The sequence below is a fragment of the Copadichromis virginalis genome, linkage group LG8 (genome assembly GCF_057382275.1).
Source record: "Copadichromis virginalis isolate Kocher_CV1m ecotype Utaka linkage group LG8, C_Virginalis_male_GT1.1, whole genome shotgun sequence".
NCBI lineage: Eukaryota > Metazoa > Chordata > Actinopteri > Cichliformes > Cichlidae > Copadichromis > Copadichromis virginalis.
This window is the reverse complement of record NC_140625.1, coordinates 20,571,752-20,599,119: the sequence shown is the minus strand read 5'-3', so window position 1 is coordinate 20,599,119 and position 27,368 is coordinate 20,571,752. Positions and strand designations below refer to the sequence as shown.

The following is a 27,368-nucleotide window of genomic DNA, read 5'->3' as shown; positions in this document are numbered from 1 at the left end:
TTTTACTGAAACGCAACAAACAGGTTTTAAAGTAACTTAAAGTCTCTAATGAGCTAATGTTTAAAGTATATGTTCTGGATAATTCTAGCCATGGTCACGTGGCTTTTTGACACAGCAGCCATTTTGACACAACACAGTAAAACAGGTGTTCTAAGGGACGTTAATTAAGCCTCTCAACATCATTAGAGTAGACTATCCGGTTCTCTAAGCAAACGTCCCACTTCGTATTTGTAAGCTGGCTCTGGGTGGTTGCTGACATACTTGAAGGCAGTAGCTGCACAATATGACTTTTATTAGGATGCTGCATTTACCAAACAGGAAGAAATTCTGTTCTGTGGTGTTTACGGCCGCACGTTTGTGCAGCAGCTGCCCACCAGCTGCGTGCAAAAACCCGGTGGTTTACTTTGATATTGCTGCTTGAAGGAAATTGCCATCCCGGGTTTCCTCCGTGGCGTGAGCGATAAGCAGAGTTTTGTCCTTTCCTTCTAAGATTCCTAATTATTTAAAGTAACACTCAGGTATGCCGTTCAGCTGGGTTAGTTACAGCGCCGGGAGCAGCTTGGGAGAACAAGAAAACAGAGACTGCTTTAGGTTGCCTTCCCAATCGACTCAAAGGTTTATTTGATACACAGCAGTTTATATAGATGAAAAAAAAGGTTCGTGTGTCAGCTTTCCCAGTTCAAACCGGTACAGACCAAATAAGGAAACGTCTTCCTGCCTTGTGAGCAAAGTATCCCTTGTGTAGTTTATCAGTTCAGCTACAATTTATGATCATCCCAGCAAAATACACTCCTAGACATAAAATACAGAGTTCTTTCATTAGTGAATTCTGAAACAAACCACCTAGCCTTTAACGAGCCTTTTCCAGGAGATAAAGAAAAAAGGGAGGATGGGAGTAAGGAAGTGGTCTCATCTCTGTGGTGTTTTCGACCTTGGGGTACCAGCTTGTGAGTCCTACACATTGATTCTTGGGTCACAGAGAAAGAGAAAAACAACTAGTAGTTGGGCCTTATTGAGTAACAGTTTTCCTGTATAAAACAATATCCTGTAAATGCTACTATGGTATCAAAATACCTAACAGTTCCCCTCTTTTATTATTTTTTAAAAAATAATAACTCAAATAGAAAGGAAAAATCACAAATGTAATAACATAATATAAAAAGCAAATCATAAAATGTAATAGTTCACAACCTAATGTTCAATATACACATCAGGAACATCATTGGTGACATCTGACACATAATCTGGCAGAGAAGAATGTATAGTTATCCTTTGTATAATCTATGTGTGTGTCTGGGCCAGTTAACTTTAGTCTGCGCAGACATATCATACTAGTATTAAATGGAGAGGGATCTGTCCTAAGGGCAGTGAGGGCTTTAACCTATTCTTAGGGCGTTTCATTGGGGCGCAGGTCCCTGCGGTGTCATTAGATAACTTCAATAATTCGCCTAATGGAGTCTCAGGGTTAGTTGGTGTGTGTGTGTGTCTAAGTAAGCAGTCGAGAGGGCTCAGAGTCAACTGTAAAGCGTCTTTAAAGAGAGCATTATTTCCGCTGATTTTCTCTAGTCCCTCAGTGAGGGGGAAACCGGATGTGGGGTATCCTACTATTACCTGTTCTGGATTAGCCTTTGAACAGACATAACAGTTACTGTTTCCTAAATCACGAGCGGCTGTTCTGGCATTTTCATACCAGGCGTTAGCTCCTGTTCTAGAGGGTGCATAAAATGGTTTATTAGTGGCGTCTATGTTGCTATTTACTAATTTTAGGGAGCGTGAGGAGTGCATTAAGTAGGTGTCTTGCAAAATGGAGCATGAGGTATAGTCAGCAAAATATGACCTGCAGAAATGTGAACATGGTTGCAGTTTACAATACAAAATAGCAAAGAGAAATCCTAAAGTTAATGCGATAGATATGATAAATAACCTAAATATATAAGAAAGTATATAAGAAAAACAGTTCTTCAGTTGTCTTCTGGCCTGGTCCCAGGTTCGAGAGACATTGAATAAGCGTCGTATGATGACAATGGGCATTTCATTTTCTCCATTATCAGGATGAAATGAGTCTGGCTTTATCAGGTTAGACATCATGTGGTACTTTTGGCTTTCTGTTCCTGCTGGATGTTTGAGTACCTTGTTGTGGCTCTTTCAGACGTTGTGTGTTAATCAGTGATTGCGTGTGTGCACTGGATCCGGGCGCTGGCTCGCCTGAGATGTCATCTACCCGTGTGTGTTTATTTGCTCTAGTTCCGGGCGCTGGCTCGCCGGAGATGTCGTCTGCTTGATCCGACGCCTGAGATGGTCCGATTGGGCTGGTCTTAACCCTGCTGGCATGAATCCACTGAGGTTGTCCGTCTGTGAGGATGCTGGTTCTTCGTCACTGCCAGTACAGTCTGGGGGCTGGAACACGCGCGGCCTCCCAGAGAGTCCTTGGTTTTAGTGGCTTCTCCAACATGCATCTCCTTGTCTCCACTGGTGGAACTGTGGAGGGGAAAAGCTGAGAGAGACAAACTTTCTGATAGTTATTATTCAGTTTTTCTATCAGGTTGTGAACATCAGTGGACAATGCAATATACATCACCTTCTACTAGCGGTGCCCCTCTGGAAGCTGACCATGGTCTTGGAGATAGTCTTATTTCAAATGGAAATAATTTGGTTACTGCAGATTGAGTCATTCTAATCTCACACAGGACTTGAGGAAGTAATTTGACCCAGGTCATTAAAGTTTTAGCACACTTTTGAATTACTTCTAATGTGAATGAAGATCCTCTATCACTGTTAATCTGGTGAGGTATTCCGAATCTGGGTATTATTTCATTGCTCAACTTTTGATAGACTACTTCTGCAGTTTCTTTTGAGGTTGGATAAGCTTCTACTCATTTACTAAATTGATCCACTATTACCAGTAAGTACTTGATGCTTCCTTGTGCTGGCATATGTGTGAAATCAATTTGTAATGTATGAAATGGAAAATCTGGTTGTGGTAAATGCTGATGTTTTGCTTTTGAGCTACCTACATTAGTTCGCGCACATGTTAGACAGGTTGCTAATATGCTTTTTACTGCATGTGATGTTTTCTCAATTACAAATCTTGATTTTATTGCCCCTATTACCCCTCTTTGTCCGACATGACTCACACAGTGAAAATGTCGGGCAAGGACTGGCATCAGGGAATATGGGAGGGCAATCAAACCTTTAAGATTTTGTATAGGCCATCTCTGTCATCTAAGGTACAGTCATTATTCTCCCAATAGGTGCAATCACATGCAGAGGCTTGCTCTTGTATGAATTTTAAATCAACATTTGTGTCTAAATAGTCTGGGAGTGTAACAAGTGGCAGCTGTAGGGGCACAGATAATACTTCCTGCGGAGGTGGGAGCTGTGATGCAGCTGCAGCCTTGGCTGTCACGTCTGCTAAAGCATTACCTGTTGCTTCGTCTGTGTCAGCTGTACTGTGTCCATTCGTTTTTACAACTGCAACGGCCGATGGCAGCTGTATAGCCTGAAAAAGTCTTTGAACAAAATCACAATTTAGCAATTTATTTTACATCAGCAGATCTAAATCCTCTCTGTCTCCACAATGTGCCAAAGTCATGCACAACGCCAAATGCATAGCGGCTGTCTGTGTAAATCGTCACATGCTTATCCAAATGTAGCTCACAGGCGCGTATTAAAGCCATGAGCTCTGCTTTTTGTGCTGAGTGAAATGGTAATGAGTGAGCCTCTAGTATGATGTCAGGCACTGTTACCACTGAATAGCCACAAAGAAATGAGTTGTCACTCGGCTTTGAACAGGACCCGTCCACATAAACCGTGGCTGAGTCTGGGATAGGTGTTTGCTCTAAATCTGGACGTTGTGCTGTGGATTCCTGTATACGTGTCATGCAGTCATGATCGTCAAGCCTGTCTGAGCCATCCTGTCGGTCAGAAGAACACAGTATAGGATCAATAAATGTGCGATTTGCATATGTTGTGTAGTTATGTTTGACCTGGTGATTGGTGTGTAGAATAGTGTCATGTGAGAGTGTGAGCTTCTCGCAGTCCCTTATCATGATAGAGCAAGCTGCTACTGCCCTCAGGCAGGCCGGCATTCCTGAACAATTCAGGCAGCACCTTTGAGTGGCGGAGGTCAGCACTCCCTTTAATGCATTGAAAGAGGCAGTCATTTCTGTGGATCACAGTATTCGAGGAGGCTTGTCTTTTTTACAACAGTCACGCAGAATGTGGTCATGAAAAGAACAGTCTGGTATCCACTGTCTGCAATAGTTCACCATGCCCAGGAAGGACAACATTTCCTTCTGTGTAGTGGGACGAGGAACGGAGGTCACAGCTTTGACCCCGTCAGCAGTCATGGAACGTTTTCCGTGAGACAGTGTGAATCCCAAATATTGAACAGAAGTCTGACAGTACTGCATTTTCTTTGCATATGCTTTGTGGCCAGTCTTTTGGAGGTGCTGGAGAAGCATGTGTGTAGCAGTTTGACATAGTTTCTCACTTTCAGCACAGAGGAGGAGGTCATCCACATGTGGATCATGTTGCAGCCCTGGAGGAGTGAAGCACCATAGAGAAAGCAGCAGAGCTGTCTATCATGCCTTGGGGCAAACGAGTTCAAGTGCACCGCTTATTTCTATGTGTGAATGCAAATAACGGCTGTGTGTCTTCATGAGAAAAAGGAGCGGAGCATAAATCCACCACGGTAAAATGTGTATGCAAAGCATGTCAATATGCTGTGAACATCTGAAACGAGAGGTGGCAGAGGAATGTTGACTGCATTAATTTGCCTTAAGTCTTGTATGAAACGCCATACGCCAGGTTTGTTAGGCTTTGGCACAGGATTGACAGGAGTGTGGGCTTTATTGCTCCTGTAGTCAATAAATCTCCTATGATGACATCTAGAGCTGCGGCTTTTTCCGTGGAAAGGGGACATTGCCTGACATATACTCGCTTTTTGTTTTTTTTTTTTTAGCTGTGCGTGATAAGGTATGCAGTCAATAAATCCTATATCATTCTCACTTTTTGACCATAATGTCATATTCTGGTATTCAGCTGGCAACATAAGTGCAGAAATAGTACAGTGGATAGGGTAGGTTAGATCTATGTGACGACATATTTCGTAACCTATGTCTGAGTTATGTAACAAAATCACTGTTTGACCTTCACTTGTGTGAGCAGTTATCATGTTGTTGAACAGTGTGAGAGAAACAAAAGTGTGGCTCCCAGTCATGGGATTACCTGTTAGTGGCGTCTGTACACGTTTTTTTTGGCACAGTGTGTGACATAGAGTACCGGACAAAAAGGATGTTGAGTTCATTCTCTGCTGAGGGTCCAGCTGACACAGAGGATGTTCCTTCTCCATCATGTCGGTACATAGGGCAGAGAAAACATAAGCTGTTATCAGTGTCAGCAAACATTTCACCCTTTATGTTAAATGAAATACACAAATTCATTTTTGCTTTGGGTGTCTGCGGCTGCTGGAAAACTGAGCTAAATTTGCACCTCTAGCTTGTCCAACAGTGCATAAAGCGTTTTATGAATACTAGGATAGATTCATCAGGCTTCTGTTTACACATAGTTACTGCATTTAAGTCAATTTTGTCTCTGGACATTGTTAGCAGGAATTTCTTTAGATTCTTAAAGAAATCGGCGACTTTGTCATTATTTACCCTCCTTTTGTCCATAGCGGTAACATTTGATGCATCACGTCGCGGCATTCTATCATGTATTTTCTACAGGACTTTTTAAGCAGACTACTTTTCTTATCACAAATGATATTCAACATTTCTACTGACCTGTTTTCTGGCGATAATCGTTCGGGATAAGGCTCCGAAAAGAAATTAGAATGCATTGAACTTCTTAAGTTGTAAACAAAGTCAGTCACATAAGCACTCCCGCATGTTCTGGATACGTGATCATGGACGTCTTCACCGATTCGCGGACGTAGGTTACACGTAACCGGAAATGGGAGTTATACTGAGCCGTTATTTGAGACTTTATTTTGTATTTTATTAATTTTTGGTTTTACAGGTACTTTAGATTTTTTATCGGACCTGTCTGTGGTCTTTGAATTATTCTGACCCATGTTCAGTGATTTCCAGAGGGGTTTACACGCTAGGAGGATTTATGTTAGTATTTTCGCTGCGGCACAGCTGAGGTCACTTTAAATTTATTGCTAGCAATTTTGTTTGTGTGAGCAACTCTCACTTAGCGAGCAACTTCTCGCTTAACGAGCAACTTCTCGTAAAACAACAGGCAACTTCCTGTGTCTTTCTGCTTTTAATTTACTGCTTTTAACCCTTGTATGGTAATCGGGTCTGTGAGACCCGTTTTCAGTTTTCTTTCGTTTTTTTTTTTTTTTTAACAAAATTAAATTTAATTATTTACTAGCTTTCTGTGAGTGAGCAACTTCTCACTTCTTAACGTACGTTTCAAGATAACAGGCAACTCCCTGTGTCACTCTTTGGTGAGCAACTTCTCACTTAACGAGAAGTATTTAAGACAACAGGCAACTTTCTGTGTCACTTTTCTAAGTGAGCAACTTCTCACTTTTTAACGTACGTTTAATTAAACAATTAATTATTATTATTTTTTTAAACAAAATTAAAATATTCAAGACAACAGGCAACTTCCTGTGTCCACCAACACCACACAAGGGTTAATTTACTTTATTCGGGGACTGAGGAAGTCGTCAGTGTATCTCTCTGGATCACTAAGTGAAACTTCGTCAGCATATCCCGTTTCTTTATGGATCAATCACTGAGAGAGGTATAATATGGTCTCTATATAAATATGAAAGACACATATTTACCTTCTGTCAGGGATCCCACTTCTGACACCAAAATTGAAGGAAATTGCCATCCCGGGTTTCCTCCGTGGCGTGAGCGATAAGCAGAGTTTTGTCCTTTCCTTCTAAGATTCCTAATTATTTAAAGTAACACTCAGGTATGCCGTTCAGCTGGGTTAGTTACAGCGCCGGGAGCAGCTTGGGAGAACAAGAAAACAGAGACTGCTTTAGGTTGCCTTCCCAATCGACTCAAAGGTTTATTTGATACACAGCAGTTTATATAGATGAAAAAAAAGGTTCGTGTGTCAGCTTTCCCAGTTCAAACCGGTACAGACCAAATAAGGAAACGTCTTCCTGCCTTGTGAGCAAAGTATCCCTTGTGTAGTTTATCAGTTCAGCTACAATTTATGATCATCCCAGCAAAATACACTCCTAGACATAAAATACAGAGTTCTTTCATTAGTGAATTCTGAAACAAACCACCTAGCCTTTAACGAGCCTTTTCCAGGAGATAAAGAAAAAAGGGAGGATGGGAGTAAGGAAGTGGTCTCATCTCTGTGGTGTTTTCGACCTTGGGGTACCAGCTTGTGAGTCCTACACATTGATTCTTGGGTCACAGAGAAAGAGAAAAACAACTAGTAGTTGGGCCTTATTGAGTAACAGTTTTCCTGTATAAAACAATATCCTGTAAATGCTACTATGGTATCAAAATACCTAACACTGCTGACAACGAACCGCTTGGCAGAATTAGCTTTGAGGTGAGTAGGTTAAAAAAAACAAAAACAAACAACTTTTACTTTGAAAATATGCGTTAAATCGCTGTGAGCCGTTTTCTTTTTATTTTGCAGCTTAATGCAGACGTAGTGCCAAAAACAGCAGGTAACTACTGTTTTCATCATTTGTTTATTTGTTTTAATCACAAATCACAGCAAAATGTCAAGAAAGTGCTGTTATCAGAGCTGAGGAATGGATGAGATGTTTTGTTTTGTTGGCTTCATAATTGTTTGGTCTATAAAGCAGCTGTCACAAATCCATTCAGGAGGACCTAAACTAACAGTAACAAGTCACTGTTCAAACATGAAAAATTACCGAAAGCTTTGTGTGTGTGTGTGTGTGTGTTTCGTCACCCGTGAGAAGGAAAAAATTTACATTTAGTCTATCCTGCAGAAAACTTCCGAGCGCTCTGTACAGGAGAACATGGCTTTGGCTACAAGGGATCCGTTTTCTTCAGGGTGATCCCTCAGTTTATATGTCAGGTAGGTTTGTTTTGTTTTGGGGGTAATTAATTTTCCCCCAATGGACTGTTGTGATATTACTACAGTGATGCGTTTTGTTTTTTAGGGTGGAGATATTATTTATAACTTTGGAGGTGGTGATAAGTCTAGCTATGGAAAGAATTTTCCCGATGAGAACTTCAAGCTGAAGCACACTGGACCAGGTAATTATCCCCCTCTGTACACTGTTGCAAGTGAAAATGAAAACAATGCAGTGCTACTTATTGGTTTTCAGAAATTTCCAACTCTATAGTGCAAGTCACTTTGTCAGATTCAAATTTAACTTGGGCCATTTGTGTGCTTTTCTCACTCAAATACTTGAAAGCATATCAATATATAAGAAATGTCCATAACTTGAAGTCAAACAGATGGAGCCAACAGATTATGTGCATTTTCATTTAAATTGTAGGAATGTCCTGAGTTTCTTGCACATTTTTTTTTTTTGTAAGGATTACACGTTAGTCCTTCACTGTAACATTCACTGTCAATCTTTTTTCTTTTTTTAAACCAGTTTGCATTTTGAAAACTATTCACATAATATTGTTCCATTCTTCGTTTTTGTCTTGAGATTTCAAGGTCATGTTTATTTTTGTTTGTCATGCTTCAATTTACCTCATTGCTCAAAGTTACTGCCTAGTGAAATCTATAAAGAAGCCTTGTCTGCACAAGAAATTTTGCTCCCATCACTCTGGGAGGTCCCCACAAAGTTTGCCACCAGATGGCAACATTTTAACACTTTTTTTCTAACATTGATACTTGAGTGTGCTAAATAATATAAGCTGTTGTGTGCACCTGTGCCACAAGTGGAAATACTTAGTATATTCAAGGGTACTTATTTTAATCTAACTGGATATGAGTTTGTTAAATTTTAAGGTATCCTGTCCATGGCCAATGCCGGACCGAACACCAATGGATCCCAGTTCTTTATCTGCACCACTAAAACAGATTGGTACGTACTGACAAACGGAAACATATTTATAACAGCTGATACCAATGAAGCTGTGTATTTCATCCAAACTGGCTTTAATTCATATCACAGTGATATTCAATAATGGCTTGAAGCCATTAATTGTAAGCAGTTTCTTTTTCTTTTAGGTTGGATGGCAAGTATGTTGTCTTTGGAAAAGTAAAGGAGGGAATGGATGTGGTCAAGAAAATGGAGTCTTTTGGTTCCAAGATTGGGTACACTTCAAAGAAGATCACGATCACGGACTGTGGAGAGCTCAAGTAGATTTAATGTGGATATGGTCATTGTGTAATTTCATTTCCTGGTGAATTTCAATAAAATGACCAAAGTGAAAGAGGTTGGCCTAGAGTGCTTCCTCTTTTGCTGAGTGTAGATAAATGTCACAAGTACTGTGAAAAGATTGGGGTAAAATGTAATTTTTGCCAGTGAGAGACTACTTCCAGCTGCAAATTAAAATTTGCATGGGCATAAAACTGAATGCACCCGCAGTCCAATCAGTTTGTGAGGTGTTCAGCTGCATGGTCCTCAGTTTGAGAACAGGGTGGGATGCACATTCTGGGGGGGTTTACATCAGGAATGGGCATCTGGTGTTTAAAAAAAAAAAAAAAAGTCTGCCATATCAGATATTGGCACTATGGCATCAACTGAGAGAAGCTTTTTATCTCTCTGCCTATAAAATGACCAGCTTTATCACGCTTTTGTACTTGGTAATATTCTGGTGGCTGCTCTTTGAAATTGAGAAGAAAAAAAAAAAAGAGAGCAAGAAAGAGACTGTGTGCATCTGCCCTATTCCACAGCCCCGCATTGCTGCAGGTTGCAAAACAATCTATAAACCAAAATCTAGCTTTTACAAACTCGCTGTCCAAAGCTTTGCTGCTCCCCAGCTCTACTGCTGATATCGTCGAATATTTGCAGGTTTGCAGTTTCATGCACATGGCCAGAGGTCCGTGAATTAGCTAAAGACCTCTACTCTGACATTTGTGTGTATATTCTGCTTATAGCATGATGCATGTATAACATTTGGTTACATTACAGTGACAGCAACACACTCATTTCAAACAGTTTATTTTTTATGATTGGGGTTTTAATAATAAAATAGACTTTTTATCCTGGTGATGGGTGGGGATTGTTTATGGTAAGGCATTATACAAAAAAAATAAAATAATTGACATGCAAAACTGATTAAATACTGTCTGCTTCACTTTACGAACTGATTGTCTCCAGTTTCAAATTTTAAAGTTTCACGTGGTGTAGATGTTTTAGATTTTGAATTTTCAAAACGTTGTTTTTGATTGGGCTGTAGCAATAGCGCATCTTGAATGATTCATTTTCATTTTAGACGAACTCGATATGGTGATCAGATGAACCATACAGACTACACAAACCTTTCTTTTACGTATGACATTAATGAAATGAGCAGCACGCAGCATAACACTACTACAACAATAATAATAACAATAATAATAATTTGAGTGCATAAAAAATCTCGCGTAATCTCGCGAGAAACGTAGCAGAGCTTCCGGTTGCGTAGTCAGCTTCCTCCTCTCGCGCATGTAAGCGTGATTGTAGGTCACTGTTGGTCCACCTGCGTTGAGTTATTGCATCACAGTGAGTTTATAAAGATGTTGCTTCTGTCAAACAGGATAAAGTTTTGCTCTTTAGCGTTTACAGCCGCGCGTCTGTACAGCAGCGGCCCAGCGGCAGCGAACAAAAACCCGCTGGTGTACTTTGACATTGCCGCTGACAAAGAGCCTCTTGGCAGAGTTACCTTCGAGGTGAGTAGGTTAAAAATAAGTGTTGACACTGCTTGTATTAGTTTGCATGTTAATGTTTCAGTTCGATGTCCTCACACAGTCGCTGATTTACTCTCCCCAGATTTAACATTTTTTAAAAAATGCCTTCTGGCTGCTTTTTCTTTTGCAGCTCAACGCAGAAGTCGTGCCCAAAACTGCAGGTATCTGATGTTCTCTTCCTCCTTAAACACCAAACAAGCTGGAACGAGTATCTGATCTACTCAGACTTAAAGAAAAGATGATGGTGTACCTGAACTTGACTAAGTTTAACTTGACACACCAAATGTGTGTGTGAATCGACAGGTTGTCACTTTGATTATGTTAGAACAGTTTTTTTTTACTTTCTGCCAAAGCTTGCCTATTTGGTTTGTAAATCAGAAGAAACATTCTAAGAGAATAACAATGTGTTGTCACAACAGAAGATAAAAGATTGTTATTCACTTTTTTTATGTTAAACCTGAAAAACAGGAGATTGCCACATTTAAACTAGAACCACAAATTTAAAAGGTGAGACTCATGATCATCAAAAAGGCTGCAAATTTTATTCTGTTCTGTTGATAACTGAGCAGTTTGTGGCATTCTTACACTGTTACAGGCACACTTTTTCATCTTTTAGGAAGATTTCATCAGAAATATTTCAGGGTTGCTAATAAATATCGAAAAGTCTAAGAAAAAATAACTCTGCTGTTTAGGATTTTGCTTGTGCTTTATTCTAACGTAACTGTTCTGTCTACTGTGTGGATTCAAACATAAGAAGGCAGACACTGACATGAAGGCTCTCTTGCAGAAAACTTCCGAGCGCTGTGCACAGGAGAGCATGGCTTTGGTTATAAGGGTTCAATTTTCCACAGAGTGATCCCTCAGTTCATGTGCCAGGTAGGCTTTAATGTTTCTCTCCTTTTGTTTTCCTGTGTCCTATGAGGGTCCAATTACAGTCACACGTTTTGTGTTTTCAGGGTGGAGACTTCACGAACCACAACGGAACTGGAGGAAAATCGATCTACGGAAGGACGTTTCCCGACGAGAACTTCCAACTGAAGCACACTGGGCCAGGCAAGTATTTACATCATTTCAGTTTTTCCTTGGGAACCAAAAGGACGATGGGGTTGTACAAAACCAAATACACTCTTACAGGTTATAATACATTGCATCTAATATAATGCATACACAGCACAATGTGATATACTACACATGATGGTACAATCTCAGGCTACAGTGTTTGTGACTGGTGTTTTGCTGGTAGTAAATGGAGTAAATTGTAATTTTCCAGAGCAAAAATGAGATGGGCCATGACCAGATTAAATATGCATGCATCTCAAGTTAAATTTAGCAATTCTGTAAATATTATGGGTACTGTGATTGTTATTTTTTTATTTTTTTGTATCAATTTACTGGAAAATTACCCAATGCTGTCCTCCATTGTAATGTGGGATAGTCACATTTGTCTTCTGCCACCAGGTGGCAACATTTTAAATGGTGGATTTTCTGACGGTGATATTTGAGTGTGCTATATAATCAGTGTTGGGAAGGTTACTTTTAAAATGTATTCCAATACAGAATACATGCCCCAAAATGTATTCTGTAACGTATTCCGTTACGTTACTCAATGAGAGTAACGTATTCTGAATACTTTGGATTACTTAATATATTATCGTGCTTTTTACAACAACGTGAATGTACTATTGCTGTGTGATTTATTACTATTACTGAAGGTCCGCGACTCCGAACTGTAGTAAAGGGACCTCTGACTAATACGGCGGGGTCCCTGTCGGCTCATAGCCGAAAAATAGCTTTACTTTGTTGTGTGGGTCAATTTTTCTTGCGAGAGACAGAGAGAGGCGTTGAAAGACTGCTCCAGCGGAACTTATTGTTTTCGGAGGAAAACACGAACACGGTGTACAGTCGAGTCTTAATAGCTTACTTACAACTGGGCTCGTCAGGCACTCTTCTTGGCTGCAGTGGTTATTATTATATTTACATGTTTCCAGCTCCCGTTTTTCCTCGACGACAACTCGTACCTTTCCACTCGCCTTTTTCTCCCTCCTCGCGCTCACAGACACATAACGTGTATGGCAGTCCATTCTCCCTGCAACACGGACTACACTGCCCATGATGCTACATTCTTTAGAGCTATGCTTGTAGCATTCTGCCTGTTAGCTTAGCACAACAACAACAACGAAAAGGCGCTCTCTCACCCAGGAAACACACAGTCGCAGAAAGAGAGAGAGAGCGTCGCCCTGTAACCATGGCAACCGTAACGCTGCCGCCTGGAACAACAGAACGTAGCTGTCAAACAAAACCCAAACAGTCCTGACCCGCGACAAAATGAAACAGGAAAAAACCGCAGTGTAATCCATTTATTTCAACAAAGTAACTGTATTCTGAATACCACCTTTTTAAACGGTAACTGTAACGGAATACAGTTACTCATATTTTGTATTCTAAATACGTAACGGCGGTACATGTATTCCGTTACTCCCCAACACTGTATATAATATAATATGTTGTGTAGATGTGTGGCTTAAGTGAAAATACGTACTTTAATGAATGAATTTGTTCAATTGTAAGGTATCTTGTCTATGGCCAATGCTGGACCAAACACCAATGGATCCCAGTTCTTCATCTGCACAGCTAAAACACAATGGTACGTACTGATAAACATAAAATGTAGGAGATGAAGCTAGTGAAGTTCTTCTTCATCAGTCTGTGCCTCCACCTAATAAAATGTGAGTCGATCAGACTCCTTAGGTGCTTCATGGATCATGTCATTATCCAGGGCAGCTATATTAAAATAAGCGTCTTCTTCATTTAGGCTGGATGGCAAGCATGTTGTCTTTGGCAGCGTGAAGGAGGGAATGGATGTAGTCAAGAGAGCGGAGTCTTACGGTTCACGGACTGGGCGAACCTCCAAGAAGATCACTATCACAGACTGTGGACAGCTCGACTAGACTCCGTGTGGACGTGTCCGTAGTCTCATCTCCTGCTGTAATTTCAATAAATGCAAGAGTGAAAGAGGGTCTTTCTTCAGTCAGCGAACAGGGTGCTATCTCTGTTTGCTGACAGATCATTTCAGAACATTTTTTGTTTAGGTTTTTGTGTTTATATGCTGTATTACTCAAGTAATGGCCAACACACGTGTTTGCTTTAAATGTGAACTTGATGGATCAAAAATAATGAATGATCCTAATATGTGACAAAGCTTGTGAATTTAGCAATATAAACTTGAACTAATTTTGCAAAAAAGGGGCATACATTTGTAAAAACAAAACCCTTTTCTAAACATGTGATTTTTAACAAAGGTGTAAAAATTTAAAATTTCCTTAAAAATGAAATTTTGCACGTCAGCAAACTGGCTGAAATAAAACTTATTTCAGTAGTGCCTACATTTTATTGGAGATGTTGGGAAAATATTCTTTCTGAACTATCCTGAGGAGAAGTTCAGAAGCAGGTACAATTTGTATATATAAAAAAAAAAAAAAAAAATACAATGAGGTACAAAGAGAGGAGCTATGGTATTGTATGAAGAAAAAAAGAGTGGCAGAAAGTGTATGTGGGCAACAAAATGACTGAGATGTGATAGGAATGACATGAGTTTAACGTGAAGTTAGGATTCACTTCACTCTACATTGATCTCTTGTATATAGTGTAATGGACAGGCTGACAGATGTTCACAGAATGTGGAAATTTAGAGTTGTTAGGCAGGAGGAAAAGAGGAAGAACACACAGGCTTGGTGTGACAAAAGAGGATGCGATGGATGGATGGAGGCCGATCATTTTATTTTTTTAATTATAAGATTACCTGTGATTGTATTTGATGATACTGAAGCCATATATCAGTAAGTTATTCTCTGTAGTCCCCCCTCATGATATGATGTGCTTACATCCTTACTTGAGATGTAGAGATGAGATCAGAAACCGATCACGTTTAAATCAATTTTAATGCAAATATTTCAATAGAGAAGCATCCATCTCATGGGTTATACAAATGAAGGCACATTAAATTTAACACAGTTTACAAGTTAAAGGGTATTTCTGTTCCATACTCATTTATTAGCAAGTCCAGTGAAAAATACCCTGAAAAGCACCACTCACATGCAACCCTTCACTTATCACCGTTTGTTACATTCACTTTTTTTTACTGTCACATGTTATATACTACATTATGACCATAAGCACTTTGGCGAGTCTTTTAGCACTGGGTGCCAAAATACAGTTGCTGTAAGTTACTATTAGAAAAATTTCTACACTGCATATTTAAAACTTTGGAGCCACAAACTACCTGACGAGTGTTTTCCCCATAAACTGTAGCACGTAGTATAAAAGAACTTAATGTTAGTTGACTAATATATTCCTTCACAAAGAGTAATATTCAACAAAATAGTATGGCTTAAAACATATATTAGAAAAATGATGTACCCACCAATACTAATAATACAGAGGACAAGGCAGATATACATTATTACTGCATAACCGTCTTGGTAGACTTGCATATTTTATACAAAAACATTTAAGTTATTTCTGAAATATACACACATGTAAAAGAACCTCTATATGAAAGCTGTTCCAAGAAGTTGCTCACAAGTGAAGAAAGTAGTTTCTTAATTCACAGTTGGCTCAAAGTTCAGACTTCAAATGAATATTCACATAATGAAAACCGAGTATCTTACAAGAACCCAGCAAACACAATCTCCACTGATACTACTGAAACCAGAGTCAGAGGGTATTTCATGAAAGCGTGAGATGCATTACTGCACTATAGATGTTGTAGCTTTAGTAAATAAAATATAGCTGTCGTAGCTATGTGTGTTTCATGAAGCTTTGGAGCAGTGTGTTAGGCAAACTGAATGTGTTATTGCACTCGGCGGCAGTAGTAGCCAAGGACTTTGCATTTTTCACACAGGTGCTGCGGATGCTCTTTACTCTGGTCAGACACATCCAACCCATCCGGCTTCTCCAGAGGTCTCTGGAACAAAGAAACTGGAAATTAATGACCTGCATACACAGAAATTGCCAATTAGTCCTAGGTCCAAGAAAGACATGAGAAACAGACAAGCTATGCCATTTGTAAGCTTATATAAGGATAAGACAGAGGTATCTGCAGCTAATGTATCCAAAATTTGAACAATTCACCTTTTTAAAGTCAGTCCTGGCCTCAATGGTCAAGCTACAAAAAAGTGGATTTGATTGCATAGATTGAATACATGTAAAGATTTGATGTGCAGGACCAATGAGCTGTCCCAGTCTCCTGATGCCCTGTGTTCTGATGCATTACCTGCTTGTGAGGGTAAACGTTGATGTGGCACTTGATACATTCTTGTCCCATGTTGGCCCAGGAGTTCCCGCTCATCCACTTCCTCTTGCATTTTGGACATTTATACTCTCCAAAACACCTCTTTTTTCCCTGATAAGGGGTCAGGCCCTCGCCTTTGGGTCGAGCCTGAAAAGAAGAAAAATTATACATGTCTATCACCGCTTTTAACGGGGGAAACCTATGCAATGACCCATTTTTTCTTTGCATGGCAGCCAGTTCAAAGCTTCATGTAATTATAAAACATCCTGACAGCAGAACTGTTGGTGGTCAGGAGAATTTATCGAGAGGGTTTTTTTTTTTTCAGCAATGGGATGATTATGTTTTGTCAAATGATTTGCTTTGGTACTTTAACAATCCTAAAAGGATTGACTTATATTACAAAGTAATCTAATCAAAGGAAACTTATTTTAGAGGGATATTGTAGGAAATTACAAGACTCTTGGTTCTATGAAAGCAAACAGAAAAGTTTCAGTGGTTAATTCCAAAGATGTTAGATGATATTGTATGTTGTAATTTATTTGCTGGACACAAAAAGAGTCTCAGCTTTCCCATTAGAAATGAACTCCCTCCCTCCAGCTGTGTTCCCAGGAGACTGTAAAGGAGGCCCTAGCCTGCGGAGGGACCAATTGGAGAGGGCTTACTTCTATAGGACAAATACCTTAGGCTATCAGTCATCCCTCCCAGCTGGCCACAATCCTCCAATCAGAACACAAAGACCTTAGCAGGGAGGAAATAAAACCCAGATGAACTCTGCACTGGTGTAACATGACAAAATTCTAAGCCCATCACCGAAAAGAAAAAAGAAAATCCTCTCGACAAGACTGGTTTGAATTAAAAGCATCTTGGATGAAAAGTAGGGCAAGTCAAAATTAAGATCGAATCAGGCCTGAATCCACAACAACAGAGAAGTTCACATAATGCTTTGCTTTTATTTCACCGCAGAAACATATGTCAGGTTCAAAGCTTCTCACTGATCATTTCCAATTTTATTCATTTCCAGGCCTTAATATGTGAAAACAGGTTGTGAAGTTCCATCAGCCAAATCTCTAACTGCTAAATGCGCTGTGAATCATTTTGAAGCATGTGTTTGCCTCATTCGGCCACCAAGGGGCACTATGGGAGATCGCTTTTGATGCTTGCCCTTGTTCTCAAGCATACAGAGACAGCAGACAGATTATCGTTTTCCTGAAGAAGGAAACAGCTTTCACTCTTCAAAACAAGCAAAACAAACTCTACCTAAAGTCTGGAGCCCACAGGGCAGCGAGGGGCACTGCACACGCTGTAGTTTCCACTGCCCTGATCAAAGATGTCACACTGACAGCCAACAAATGAAAACACACTTTTGACCTGGAAGTGAATGGACACTCTCAATGGAAAGCAGGAAAGATTGACTGAATCCATCAGATCAGTGGGCCGTTTTCGCATACATATGACACTGTATATACACACATCAGGCTGAACTCTCTTAGTAAGACTTTATTCTTTCTTGTAATTTCTTTAAGTAGGCTTCAGGAATACTTCTCCAGGCTATTTGAAGGACATTCAAAGCTCTTCTTTAGATGTTGGCTGCCTTTTGCTCTGTTCTCTGTGAAGATGATTGCACACTGCTTCAAAAATGTTAAGGTCTGGGCTCTGGGGAGGCCAATCCATGACTTACACTATCCCACTGTGTTTTTTTCTATCCAGATAAGCTTTTACTTTATTGGTAGCGTGTTTGGGATCACTGTCATCCTCAAAAATGAAGCCACTGACAAACAGATGCTTTCCAGATGGTTTTGAATGGTGGATAAATCTGTGAAAATACATTTCTGCGCTCTTCATTTCATCAGTTCTGACACAATCTCTAACACCACTGACTGAAATACAGCCCAAAACCACCTCCTCCTTACATACTGATGCTGTTTTGAATCAGACATTTCAAATTTAAATTCATCACTCCACAAGACCTGTTGCAACTGATTTTCAGTCCAGTTCTTGTGTAATTTGGCATATCTCATCCTTTTCCGCCTGTTTCCCTTCCTTAAGAATGGCTTCTTGACAGCCCCCCTCCCACTGAGACCATTACTGATGAGGCTTAAGATTTTCAGTAAAAAGCCTGTACACAGTTGTGTCCATGTGTAAATAGTACGTGTAATTAAGTTATGCCTTCTTATGCCTTTCATTTCATTTAGGCAGCATTTTTACAGCAAGTTACAAGCCATTTGAAGTAATTGCCTTTGAAGCAGTTCCTGATATAGCACACAGCAGAAGCTATCTTCTCCTTCTGCTGTGTGCTATATCAAAATCTGCATTCCTGATATGTAGAAAAGTTAAGGACTGCAGCACTACTAATATCAGCTAAGGCAGCTGGGTTTGGTCTTTGTTTGCAGAGGTTACTTTACTTCCATTGCCTGTGTTTTTTAGACTTGGTGCAGTTTCTGAGAACAATTTTCATTCAATTCAATTTTCTTTGTCATACACAGAAAATAAAACACATAGAAACAAACAGCAGGCCTAAAACCCCAAAACCTTTCAGTCTGAAACCACATGTGAGAAACTCTTTTAAGATAAATAAGTTGTGAAATTCATTTATTATGTGAATTATAACATATTCAGTTTCACAGCCAATACTAATGTTGTCTTATTTAAATTAGCCCCAGACTGCATAGAGGGATGTAAAGCCAGATTTGTAGGCTGCAGCAGATAAGCTTGGCCCAGATCCTTGTAGCCTGGTGAGAGAGACCCAGGAGGTGGCTGCCTCCCTCTGCCATCATCTGGAAACCATCAGGATAAACAATGGACTACTCCAAATCCCCCCCCCCCTCCCCCGTCTCCATTCGCCAGTCCCTCATTCACTCTCCCCTACTCCCATACCCCCACGAGAGAATTCATCCTGGAGAACTCAGCACAGCTAAGCCGACTGGATACCATGTGGTCAATTACTCCACACTAACAAACCCACCACACTCTGTCCCTCGCTGGGTTTAATTTGTGTCAGACCCCCACAGCGTCCATGGAGAAGTCCAGCTGTTAAGCAAAGCAAAACAACACAATCATGTCTGGGCTGACCACCGCAGCAAAAGGTCGCCTGTGTTTTAAAGACTCTTGTGCTGATTTAAGAGATAGTTTTCATTATCTTGTGAAATCAACTCTCCAGGAGGGTTAAGAGCAACAAATGCCTCAATTCCCACGAGCCCCAAAGAGAGACTATTAAAACAGCTGCGTTTTTAAGAGGACAAATTTGATGGCAGCAGTAAACCAAAATTCAACTGGTTATGGCTTCTCAAATATGACGATGTGCTGCTTTTTAGTTTTATGTGATTATCAAACAAATATTTAGGGCTTTAGCAGCATTTGTCAAACAAAACTAATTAGAAGACATCATCTTAGGCTGGATTCTAGTTTGTTGAGCAGCTGCTTATTTTAAAAGTGATAACATTACGACGTGCCTACTTTTAAACCTGAGCAACTTTTACAAGGCTGTCTTTTTCACCATAGTGCATATTTTAAAAACTGAAACAAATGTTCCAATTCATAAATAATCAACACATCTGAGTAAGTTTGGATGCCCTAGGGGTTCACAGCTGTTATGAAGAAATAATGAAATAATAATTTAACATCTGATACATCAGCTGTAGTCCATCTAAATAAAAAAAAAAGGATAAAAACTCCATATAACAAACAAATATGCCACAGTCTTTTGCAAACCTAGTGGCGTGCCTACCACTTAAAATATAGGATGTGTCGACTTATGCACTGTTCTCTGAAGAATTGCTCTAACTTGCTTTACTTTGACTCGTTTTGAATAGATGATCCCGAGTTTAATAAAGTTTTTCTAGCAGCTTCACCACGACCGTGGGCTCAAACCACAGAGCAGTGATTCGAGGAAATAAGATATCAGTCTCTTCCTGGCCAGTAGATGCTGACTTATGTCTTACACAATGGTGTTTCCTCTTTTCCAGAGCAAATCAAGGCCAAATGTTCCACTTACGGAAACATCAAGATGTCAAAAGATTCTTTTATGCAGATACAGCCCGAAGCTGTGATCTTTCTGCAAAGCTTTTCTACAAATGTTGCACATTTGAAACACAGAGTGGATGAACTTTTCTTTAACCCTTGGATAGCCGTCAAAATTTACACCCTTTTATGGTCGTCGGGACCCAAAATGGTCCCTTTTTTGACTATGACCATCTAAGGGTTAATCCAACATGAATATGATTAGATACAAACATCTGGAGGCCAAAGAGCAGATGACTGGTTCTGTAGTGCTGTAGAGTTTTAATCAATCAGACCCAGTGTTGAAAGCACACAGAGCAAGGAGAATGATTATCACACAGACATATGGACATTTTCTATGCATCTTTCTCAAATGCAGGATGTGCAAGCAATTTGATTGGTCCAGAATCTGACTGAGCTCCACTGAACTATAGGTATTATGTTTCTCAAAAGACTGAATGACAGGAACAGATGGTGGGTTGGAACAGCAAAATATGTCCAATTTCAGTTCAATATGTGTTTGAGTAACATTTAGGAAAATATTAAAAACATGGAACCATAATAAAAGTGATCTCTACAGCATTTTTCCTATATGTGTTCCTTAGCCTTGAGCCGACGATACTCTTTATCATATGAAGGCTATCTATCCTGAATTCCAGGGTTTCCCCTATCTTTTGCATCATCCTCAGCAGATGTTTAACCAGAAGTGCCAGGCAGGATATTGTGTGTAGATAAGACAGTTATCACCAGTGAAAACAAAAGGACCACAGCAACAGTAATCAGACAGGGTTACATGAGATTGTCCAGTTCAGCGTCGTTCACTTTATCCAGCCCAAAACGAATCTGATACTCACCTAATTTCAGTCAATTAAAAACTTTGTAAATATTGAGATCATCCTCCTGTAATTTCATTTTATAGTACATTTCTCAGAAGTACCAAATACAGTTGAATACTGTTTTATGTTTAAACTTTTGGTTTTTTGGTAAATGCATCATTGCCAAGATCAGAATGCTGACTGGCCTGTATGCCTGTATGCAAACATATAGATCTACGTCTAGCTAAAAGACTTTAAACACAAGCAAACAGCTGGACTGTGTTGATCCAAAAATAAAAATAAAACATCTGCCTATCATTAGCTTGCATGATAATTATTAACACTGTGTATCTTGTCTTACATCTAAAAATAGAAAGTGCAAACACAACAAATTAACATTATGTTAAATGTTGGACATATAAGTGGCGCAGCACAGACTAAAAAGACTGAGAACTAAAAATATGTTTATGTTCAAAGGCCAATGATCAGATCAAGAAGTTTCTTTTGTAATCTCTGCAACTAATTTTCAAAGCAGACTTTTCCCCTCCATTCAAGTGTGATTAAACTGTAACAGTAAAGACCTACATGCACTTCCTATGTTACCCAGAAGTTTGCAAAAACGGATGCAGTCATCTCTGTGTAGCTAGAGTTCGTTCGCCACTGCCCTGCACTGACAGAAAGGCGAGAGAGACAGAGATGACTCCAGCCAAGCAGCACTGTGCGAACAATACAGCCTGACTTCCTGACCTTTGGTTCCACAGCCCCTCTGCAGAAACAATGCTCTCCTTATTTATCACAGGCCCTTCCCACCACGCACCCATTTACTGTCAGCACTCTGTCACTTGTGTACTTTCTTTACTGTAAGCAGGTCGAGCTACTTAACTGGGATGAGGACATTAAAATGTGACCCTAAGTTAAAGGGAAAAACCACGTAAACCCTCGATGAGTACCTGTCGTTTGCTTGGAAATGTGAATCTTAAAGACAATATAGTATGAAGGATTTTTAACTTTTTTAAAACTATTTTTCTGCAATCCTAAGACATCAAAAGCATACTAAAAGCATACTAAACTTCAGTTGGCTAAAAATGCCTCAGATTCCAACCAGCGAGAACAAAAAGCAGTTTGTTGATTAGGCACAGCTTCAGACGAACGTTCATCACAACTTCAACTAAAGAGACCTTTTGTCATGGCGACAGCTCCGTAATCATCCCTTTGGGTCTGAAATATTAGCAACACATGATAAAATCTGACATCATTTTTCTAAAGCAGAGCAAGAGTGGCAAAAAGCCAGGAGGAAAAATGGTTTCCAGATTTTGCATAATTTAAAGAGTATAGCAATAAAGCAGAATCGTAAATATCTCTGACAATTCCTTTGACGTTTCAATCGTCTCATGAAGCAAGTAACCCAACGCTCCACAGTGCTGTCAGCACGATGTTAACTATTGAAATGCCAAATGGCAGCATTAGCATTTTCTCTTATACCTAAAACTTTTTATTTTTTTTCATTACCTGCCATGTATTTGTCGTATAATTTTAGACTTGATGTTCCAGAAAATGCTTTTAAGGCTTCAGGCACAGACTTCCTGTGTGGATCCTTCTCTCATCTTACTGAGCCATGACATCCTTTGATTCCTATCCACTGCAGCTCCACAAAATGTTCCCTGTCTCCTAGCGTCAGACTCAGCCTAAAGACTTACTCACAATACACCAAGGTACAAACAGATAATCACAACTTACAGATGAAGATTGTGACGCAGCTTATCTCATAAAAATTCTAAACCTCAAGTTGTGTAAAGCACAACGGCACAATAGTTACTGCTGCTTCGTTAGAGCTCCACTCGTAGCCTGTTGTGTTAAGTTTCTACATTTACCCACTTTCACTGGTTGCTACAGCTTCGTCCACAGTCCAAACACATTCCTGATTTGTATTTGTGGATCTGATAATGTATAGTTATCTTAATTTCTGTGTTAGCCCATGCTTTAGCATAACAGGAAGTGTTGTCAATATTTCTACCAAGTGTCTGTGGCTTTAAAGTGTGTGATTAGGACCTTCTTTGATACACTTAGATGAAGATGTGATTCATGACACCAAAGAAAAATACAGAATATACACCTACTTTTCATAGCAATTGGCAGGTGTTCACAGATGTGAATGTGCGAAGAGCTATAAAGTCACTGCACATGTGCTGTCAGCATTCCTTACATTCCTATATGGGCTGTATTCTGTGCTAGAGTACACTAATCTACCATGTGTTGGCAGAGTCAAGCCTTTAGGAGAGAACGATCAAACTCGAGGGAGAAAAAAGAGATTCGTACTCATTGTTTTTGAGTGAAAGAATTGTTTGGAGAATGTGTTTGTTCCTTATATATTAAGAAATAGATAAGAAGTTTGATATCACTCTCACATTAAAACATGTAGGTCATCTGGAATGATAGCTTAATTTAGCTTAGCATAAAAAGAGCAATTGGTGTAGGGTAGAATCACTAGATTCCCTACCAGCTCCTCTAAAGCATAGTAATGCTATCTACAATGTTTGGTTTTTGCAAAAAGCATAAAACCAGTAATTATAAGCAGTTGTGTTCTTTTTGACAGAGCTAAACTGGCTCTCCCCATTTCCCGTCTTTATGCTAACACTGGCTCACAGTCTATAGTATTTCTATGCTACTAGCTTTACAGACATAAAGCTAGCAGCATTCCCATTCACAAGAAAGCAAATGGGTTTAAGCACACACCTAACAGGTATTTGTCACACAGTTTAAAAAAAAGGCTACCTTGTGTTATTAATAACATGCTTTAAATGTTTTATCTAATTAACTGTGATTTAGCATCGGTTAGCATAGTCTTGGTTCAGTGCAAAATCTCAGCCTAAAATCTTGGTAGCTGTTAAAAGGTGATCACATTGGGTTTACTATTTAATTAACTTTAACCTGCTTATAACTACTTCAAACCAACTTTTAACCCATTTTTATTTTTCCATGCTGTTTGTGCTTGAGGGTCTGCTGTTGCTCTCCTCATACTGGACTTTCCATGCACATGGAAAGGTGGGAAACTCCCAGAACGGAGCCAAATATGATTTGCTGCAAATGGAATAGCAATCTTCTTTTGACTTTTTCTGAAAGTCTCAAACTGCTATTGTTATATGTCGCCCCCAAAAAGAGATTGATATTCTTAAAAATATGTTTAACTTGGCTTTTCTGATAGATGGAACTTGACAAACACTAAAATAACTGAAACTGATCACCCAGTATTATAGTCTGTGGTATTATAAAAGGAGGTTGCTGCTTTCAGATTTTGCAAAAAAAAGCAATTTCTACTTTAAAAAAAAAAAAAAAAAGCTACCTAATCACTAGCCATGTTTGGAGAGGGATATCCTGTGTGACATGGTATTACAAGATATCTATCTATATATCGCTAGACAGAGAGTGTGTGTGTGTGTGTGATTCAGTTGGATAAGCAGAAAAAAGGATGGATGGGTGGATGGATATATAGATACATTTGATTAGTAAAAGTTGACCTGCTATTTTAAATTCAAGTTTTTGCTTCTTTGTTTCTTGGACACATCCTGTCCATCAGTCATTTTATTATTTCTATTACACCTAACAAATGTCAAGCATTTCCTTCAGAACATGATCAATGGGGAACCACAGCTGCACATAAAGCACTGGTAATATTTCTTTCATGTTTGGAGTGGAGGTCGTGCCTAGTTCCACAGAAAAACCTATCATCTTTCATTAAGGCCAGCACCGAGATCCAATCTGGCATCTGCTGCTCATTACCAACCTGTGGTGGTACACCTAATTCAAATATGTGCTGAGGACTGTATTTCACACTAAAAAAAAAAGAATAATACAAACATAATACTCTAACTTGGAATGTAGAGTTTAAATTGAGTGCAGTACAATTGTGAAAGAATACCTAGAAATGTGACAAAGAAACTGGATGTGATTTGTTGGATTTGTCATCACATTTACTTTACAAATGTATTATTCATGCAGCACGTCACATGCGTTTGATAGACAGCTCAAATGAGCCACATATTGTGCAGCTGTTTGATGTAAAGTGTCACTGTGTGTCTCACCTGAGGGCAGTCTTTGATGTAGTGTCCTTTGTTGAAACAAAGGTGGCATAGGTAGTTGGGTGGCGGCCTTTTGCTGGGCTTCCGTGTCTCAGGAGACAGGGAAAGGTCTGAGAAATGGTCTGCCAGTGAGCTCAGGCCATCCACAATATTGTTGAGAGATCCATAAGGTGAAGTCCTCTTGTAGAAATTATTGTTCAAGCTCTATCAGAGAAAAGCAACGCCCCCCACCCAAACAAATCATAATTATTTTTCCATTGATATGCGCTCTTAACTATGTCTACAAATGTCCGAAGCTCATAAGTAATGCCCAACATAACTTCCAAAAGGCCAAGGTAGTGTATTCAAATAGCTTCAAAATCAATCAAAACACAGAAATACTCAACTATCAGAGGTAAAAACTGTAAGATTTTTACTTTGGAGTTAGCAGATTTTGGCTTTTTTGTTTGACAGATGGTTGTTTAATTTTTGATTTTACTCATTTCATCAGTTTTAGCTCTACACAAGAGTGTTTGCCATATCCCCAAAACACAGAAAGTTACAGAAGGTTATTGTTGTGACTCTGCTATAAAAGAACATTTCACGGGGTCTGTCAGTCCATCACCCTGATTGATTCTCCTGTTTGTCTCCCTGACAGTAGCCAACCTTATTTGATTTCTGCAGATGTGCAGTCCTTACTGTGTGAACCAATAGTGTCCATTTCCTCATTAGAACAAAATGCCTTTGTCATGCATTCTTACAAATGGTTCTTCTGGCACGACATAATCAGCATCATTGTGCTTCTAGAGGAGATGGGTGCTATGGCACTGCAGGGCCAACCAACATGAAGAACAGCCTGCGGACACTGTTTACTCTGAAGGCATCGCACAATAACGAATTGTGGTCAGATAGTTAGAGCAGTGAGATCTTATGCAAGAGACAGCAAACCACTAGATATCTTGGCATGCGTGAAGTTAAAGCACACACGCCAGATATGTGGAAATGTCTCGTCTCAAGTAAAAACTTGTAGATTTAGATGTCAAAATTTAAAGAAAACATCACAAAGTACTCAGTTTGTTTAAAAAAAATCCTTATCTCTTTCTTCAATTAGTCAGTAGTTTATTAAGCACTGAATTAACACTGTATACCGCTCTAACCATGCAGAGGCCAAGGGGCTGGGGTGGCTAACTCTAACATTTTTGAAAGCTTGTGAGAGGTCGTTCTCAACCTACCATTCCCCCGTCTGGCTGACACCAGAACAGTCTGAACACACTCAGGCACTATATCTGGGTACAAAACGCATATTCATATGCTACCCAGTCACCGCAGGGCAACCCAAATGAAGGCATGCAGGTGAGGTTTGCAGTATGGGCAGCAAAGTAACCAAGGCTGAAATATCTGAGAAGAACATTCAGGGAGAGACTTGCAGCAAATAAATAAATAAATAAATAAAGAATAACATTAAAGATAAAGATTTAATCCAAATACGGAGATAATAACCTGCCATCGCAACTTAATGATTGAGACAGCATCACATGCGTTCTACCTCACTGCTCAGATGGAAGAAGTTGTTGAGATAGTTGGAGCTCAGATCAGCTGCGCTGCGCTTGGAGGTGCTCACGTCCAGAGGAGAGGAGTCCGACTCGACTTTGAAGCCGTCAAAAGCGCTACTCGGCGTGTCTTGTAAGGACATGTAGACCCAGCTGAGAAGCTGCGCGGGCTGGTACACACCAGTCTCTACGGCAGACATCATGGTGTCTTCTGGAGGTCTGCGCCTCTCCTCTTAAAACAGCACCGTCAGAACCGCCGGTTTCTCTGGACAACCCAACTTCTTCCAGTCATCCCCCTGCAGCGCCTGACTGGGCGTAATCTCTGCGTGTGTTCACCTGGGGGAAGCCCTGGGAGGAGGACTCCACTAACAGGAGAGAAGTCACGGGAGGGGCTCGGTGTAAGTTTGAAATGGAAAGGCTGTATGGCAGCTGGAGGACTGGAGCAGCAAACAGGCAAGGACTCTGCGTTGCGTCACAGAGAATAGGAGGGCCAACATGAGTTTGCATCTCTTTCTGATTACCTTCGCTGGCATCTGTATTAAGAAGGCTTTGTACTTGTTTAATCGTCTAAATATAACGCAAGTGATGATGATAATTTTTTTTAAAAAGCCACATTAAACTTATATGAGATTTCACATATTTACAAAAGTGCTTTATATTTCTTTTGTTTAATATCTAAACTTCATGTCGAGTTTTCAATTCCTTCATTCGTGAGAGTGTCGATAAACTTCTTCATGTTTACTATAATTAATGATTTCCAGATATAAAACGCACACAAAATTGCTTTGGTGTCAGCTCAAAGTGGATTTGAGCTGATGAAAAGCCCAGTGGATTATAATGAGGAAGTGGG

General features: G+C 39.7%; 3 protein-coding genes and 1 long non-coding RNA gene across 4 annotated transcripts; 2 read left to right on the top strand and 2 right to left on the bottom strand.

Moving 5' to 3' along the window:
• LOC146703289 (peptidyl-prolyl cis-trans isomerase A-like) lies at positions 1 to 9,630 on the top strand. Its single transcript, XM_085466454.1, has 7 exons — positions 1 to 413; positions 7,499 to 7,536; positions 7,627 to 7,657; positions 7,946 to 8,034; positions 8,120 to 8,216; positions 8,926 to 9,001; positions 9,148 to 9,630. Exons 1-7 carry the CDS (start codon positions 284 to 286, stop codon positions 9,281 to 9,283), a joined length of 597 nt encoding a protein of 198 aa, XP_085322580.1. The 5' UTR covers positions 1 to 283; the 3' UTR covers positions 9,284 to 9,630.
• Positions 587 to 6,796, bottom strand: LOC146703290 (uncharacterized). The gene is made up of 2 exons (XR_014921981.1): positions 5,787 to 6,796; positions 587 to 2,494 (listed from the first exon to the last, which is right to left on the bottom strand). It is a non-coding gene; the product is annotated as an uncharacterized LOC146703290 (long non-coding RNA).
• Positions 9,631 to 10,545: 915 nt separating the features above from the next.
• Positions 10,546 to 14,188, top strand: ppifb (peptidylprolyl isomerase Fb). The gene is made up of 6 exons (XM_085466453.1): positions 10,546 to 10,794; positions 10,943 to 10,973; positions 11,600 to 11,688; positions 11,769 to 11,865; positions 13,381 to 13,456; positions 13,625 to 14,188. Exons 1-6 carry the CDS (start codon positions 10,642 to 10,644, stop codon positions 13,758 to 13,760), a joined length of 582 nt encoding a protein of 193 aa, XP_085322579.1. The 5' UTR covers positions 10,546 to 10,641; the 3' UTR covers positions 13,761 to 14,188.
• Positions 14,189 to 14,731: 543 nt separating this feature from the next.
• On the bottom strand, positions 14,732 to 27,022 carry LOC146703287 (zinc finger CCHC domain-containing protein 24-like). Its single transcript, XM_085466452.1, has 4 exons — positions 26,515 to 27,022; positions 24,993 to 25,193; positions 16,085 to 16,249; positions 14,732 to 15,775 (listed from the first exon to the last, which is right to left on the bottom strand). The coding sequence occupies exons 1-4, from the start codon at positions 26,719 to 26,721 to the stop codon at positions 15,662 to 15,664; spliced, it is 687 nt and encodes a 228-aa protein (XP_085322578.1). The 5' UTR covers positions 26,722 to 27,022; the 3' UTR covers positions 14,732 to 15,661.
• Between the last annotated feature and the right edge of the window lie 346 nt (positions 27,023 to 27,368).

Bases quoted from the DNA above. Each gene is read 5' to 3' on its own strand.
- LOC146703289 (XM_085466454.1), top strand. From the start codon at position 284: ATGACTTTTATTAGGATGCTGCATTTACCAAACAGGAAGAAATTCTGT. The intron at 414-7,498 runs CTGCTTGAAGGA...AAATACCTAACA, and splicing joins GGTGGTTTACTTTGATATTG to CTGCTGACAACGAACCGCTT. The intron at 9,002-9,147 runs GTACGTACTGAC...TTTTTCTTTTAG, and splicing joins TGCACCACTAAAACAGATTG to GTTGGATGGCAAGTATGTTG.
- ppifb (XM_085466453.1), top strand. From the start codon at position 10,642: ATGTTGCTTCTGTCAAACAGGATAAAGTTTTGCTCTTTAGCGTTTACA. The intron at 10,974-11,599 runs GTATCTGATGTT...GCTCTCTTGCAG, and splicing joins AGTCGTGCCCAAAACTGCAG to AAAACTTCCGAGCGCTGTGC. The intron at 11,866-13,380 runs GCAAGTATTTAC...TTCAATTGTAAG, and splicing joins ACTGAAGCACACTGGGCCAG to GTATCTTGTCTATGGCCAAT.
- LOC146703287 (XM_085466452.1), bottom strand. From the start codon at position 26,721: ATGATGTCTGCCGTAGAGACTGGTGTGTACCAGCCCGCGCAGCTTCTC. The intron at 16,250-24,992 runs GTGAGACACACA...TCTTCTTTTCAG, and splicing joins ACATCAAAGACTGCCCTCAG to GCTCGACCCAAAGGCGAGGG. The intron at 15,776-16,084 runs GTAATGCATCAG...TCTTTGTTCCAG, and splicing joins ACGTTTACCCTCACAAGCAG to AGACCTCTGGAGAAGCCGGA.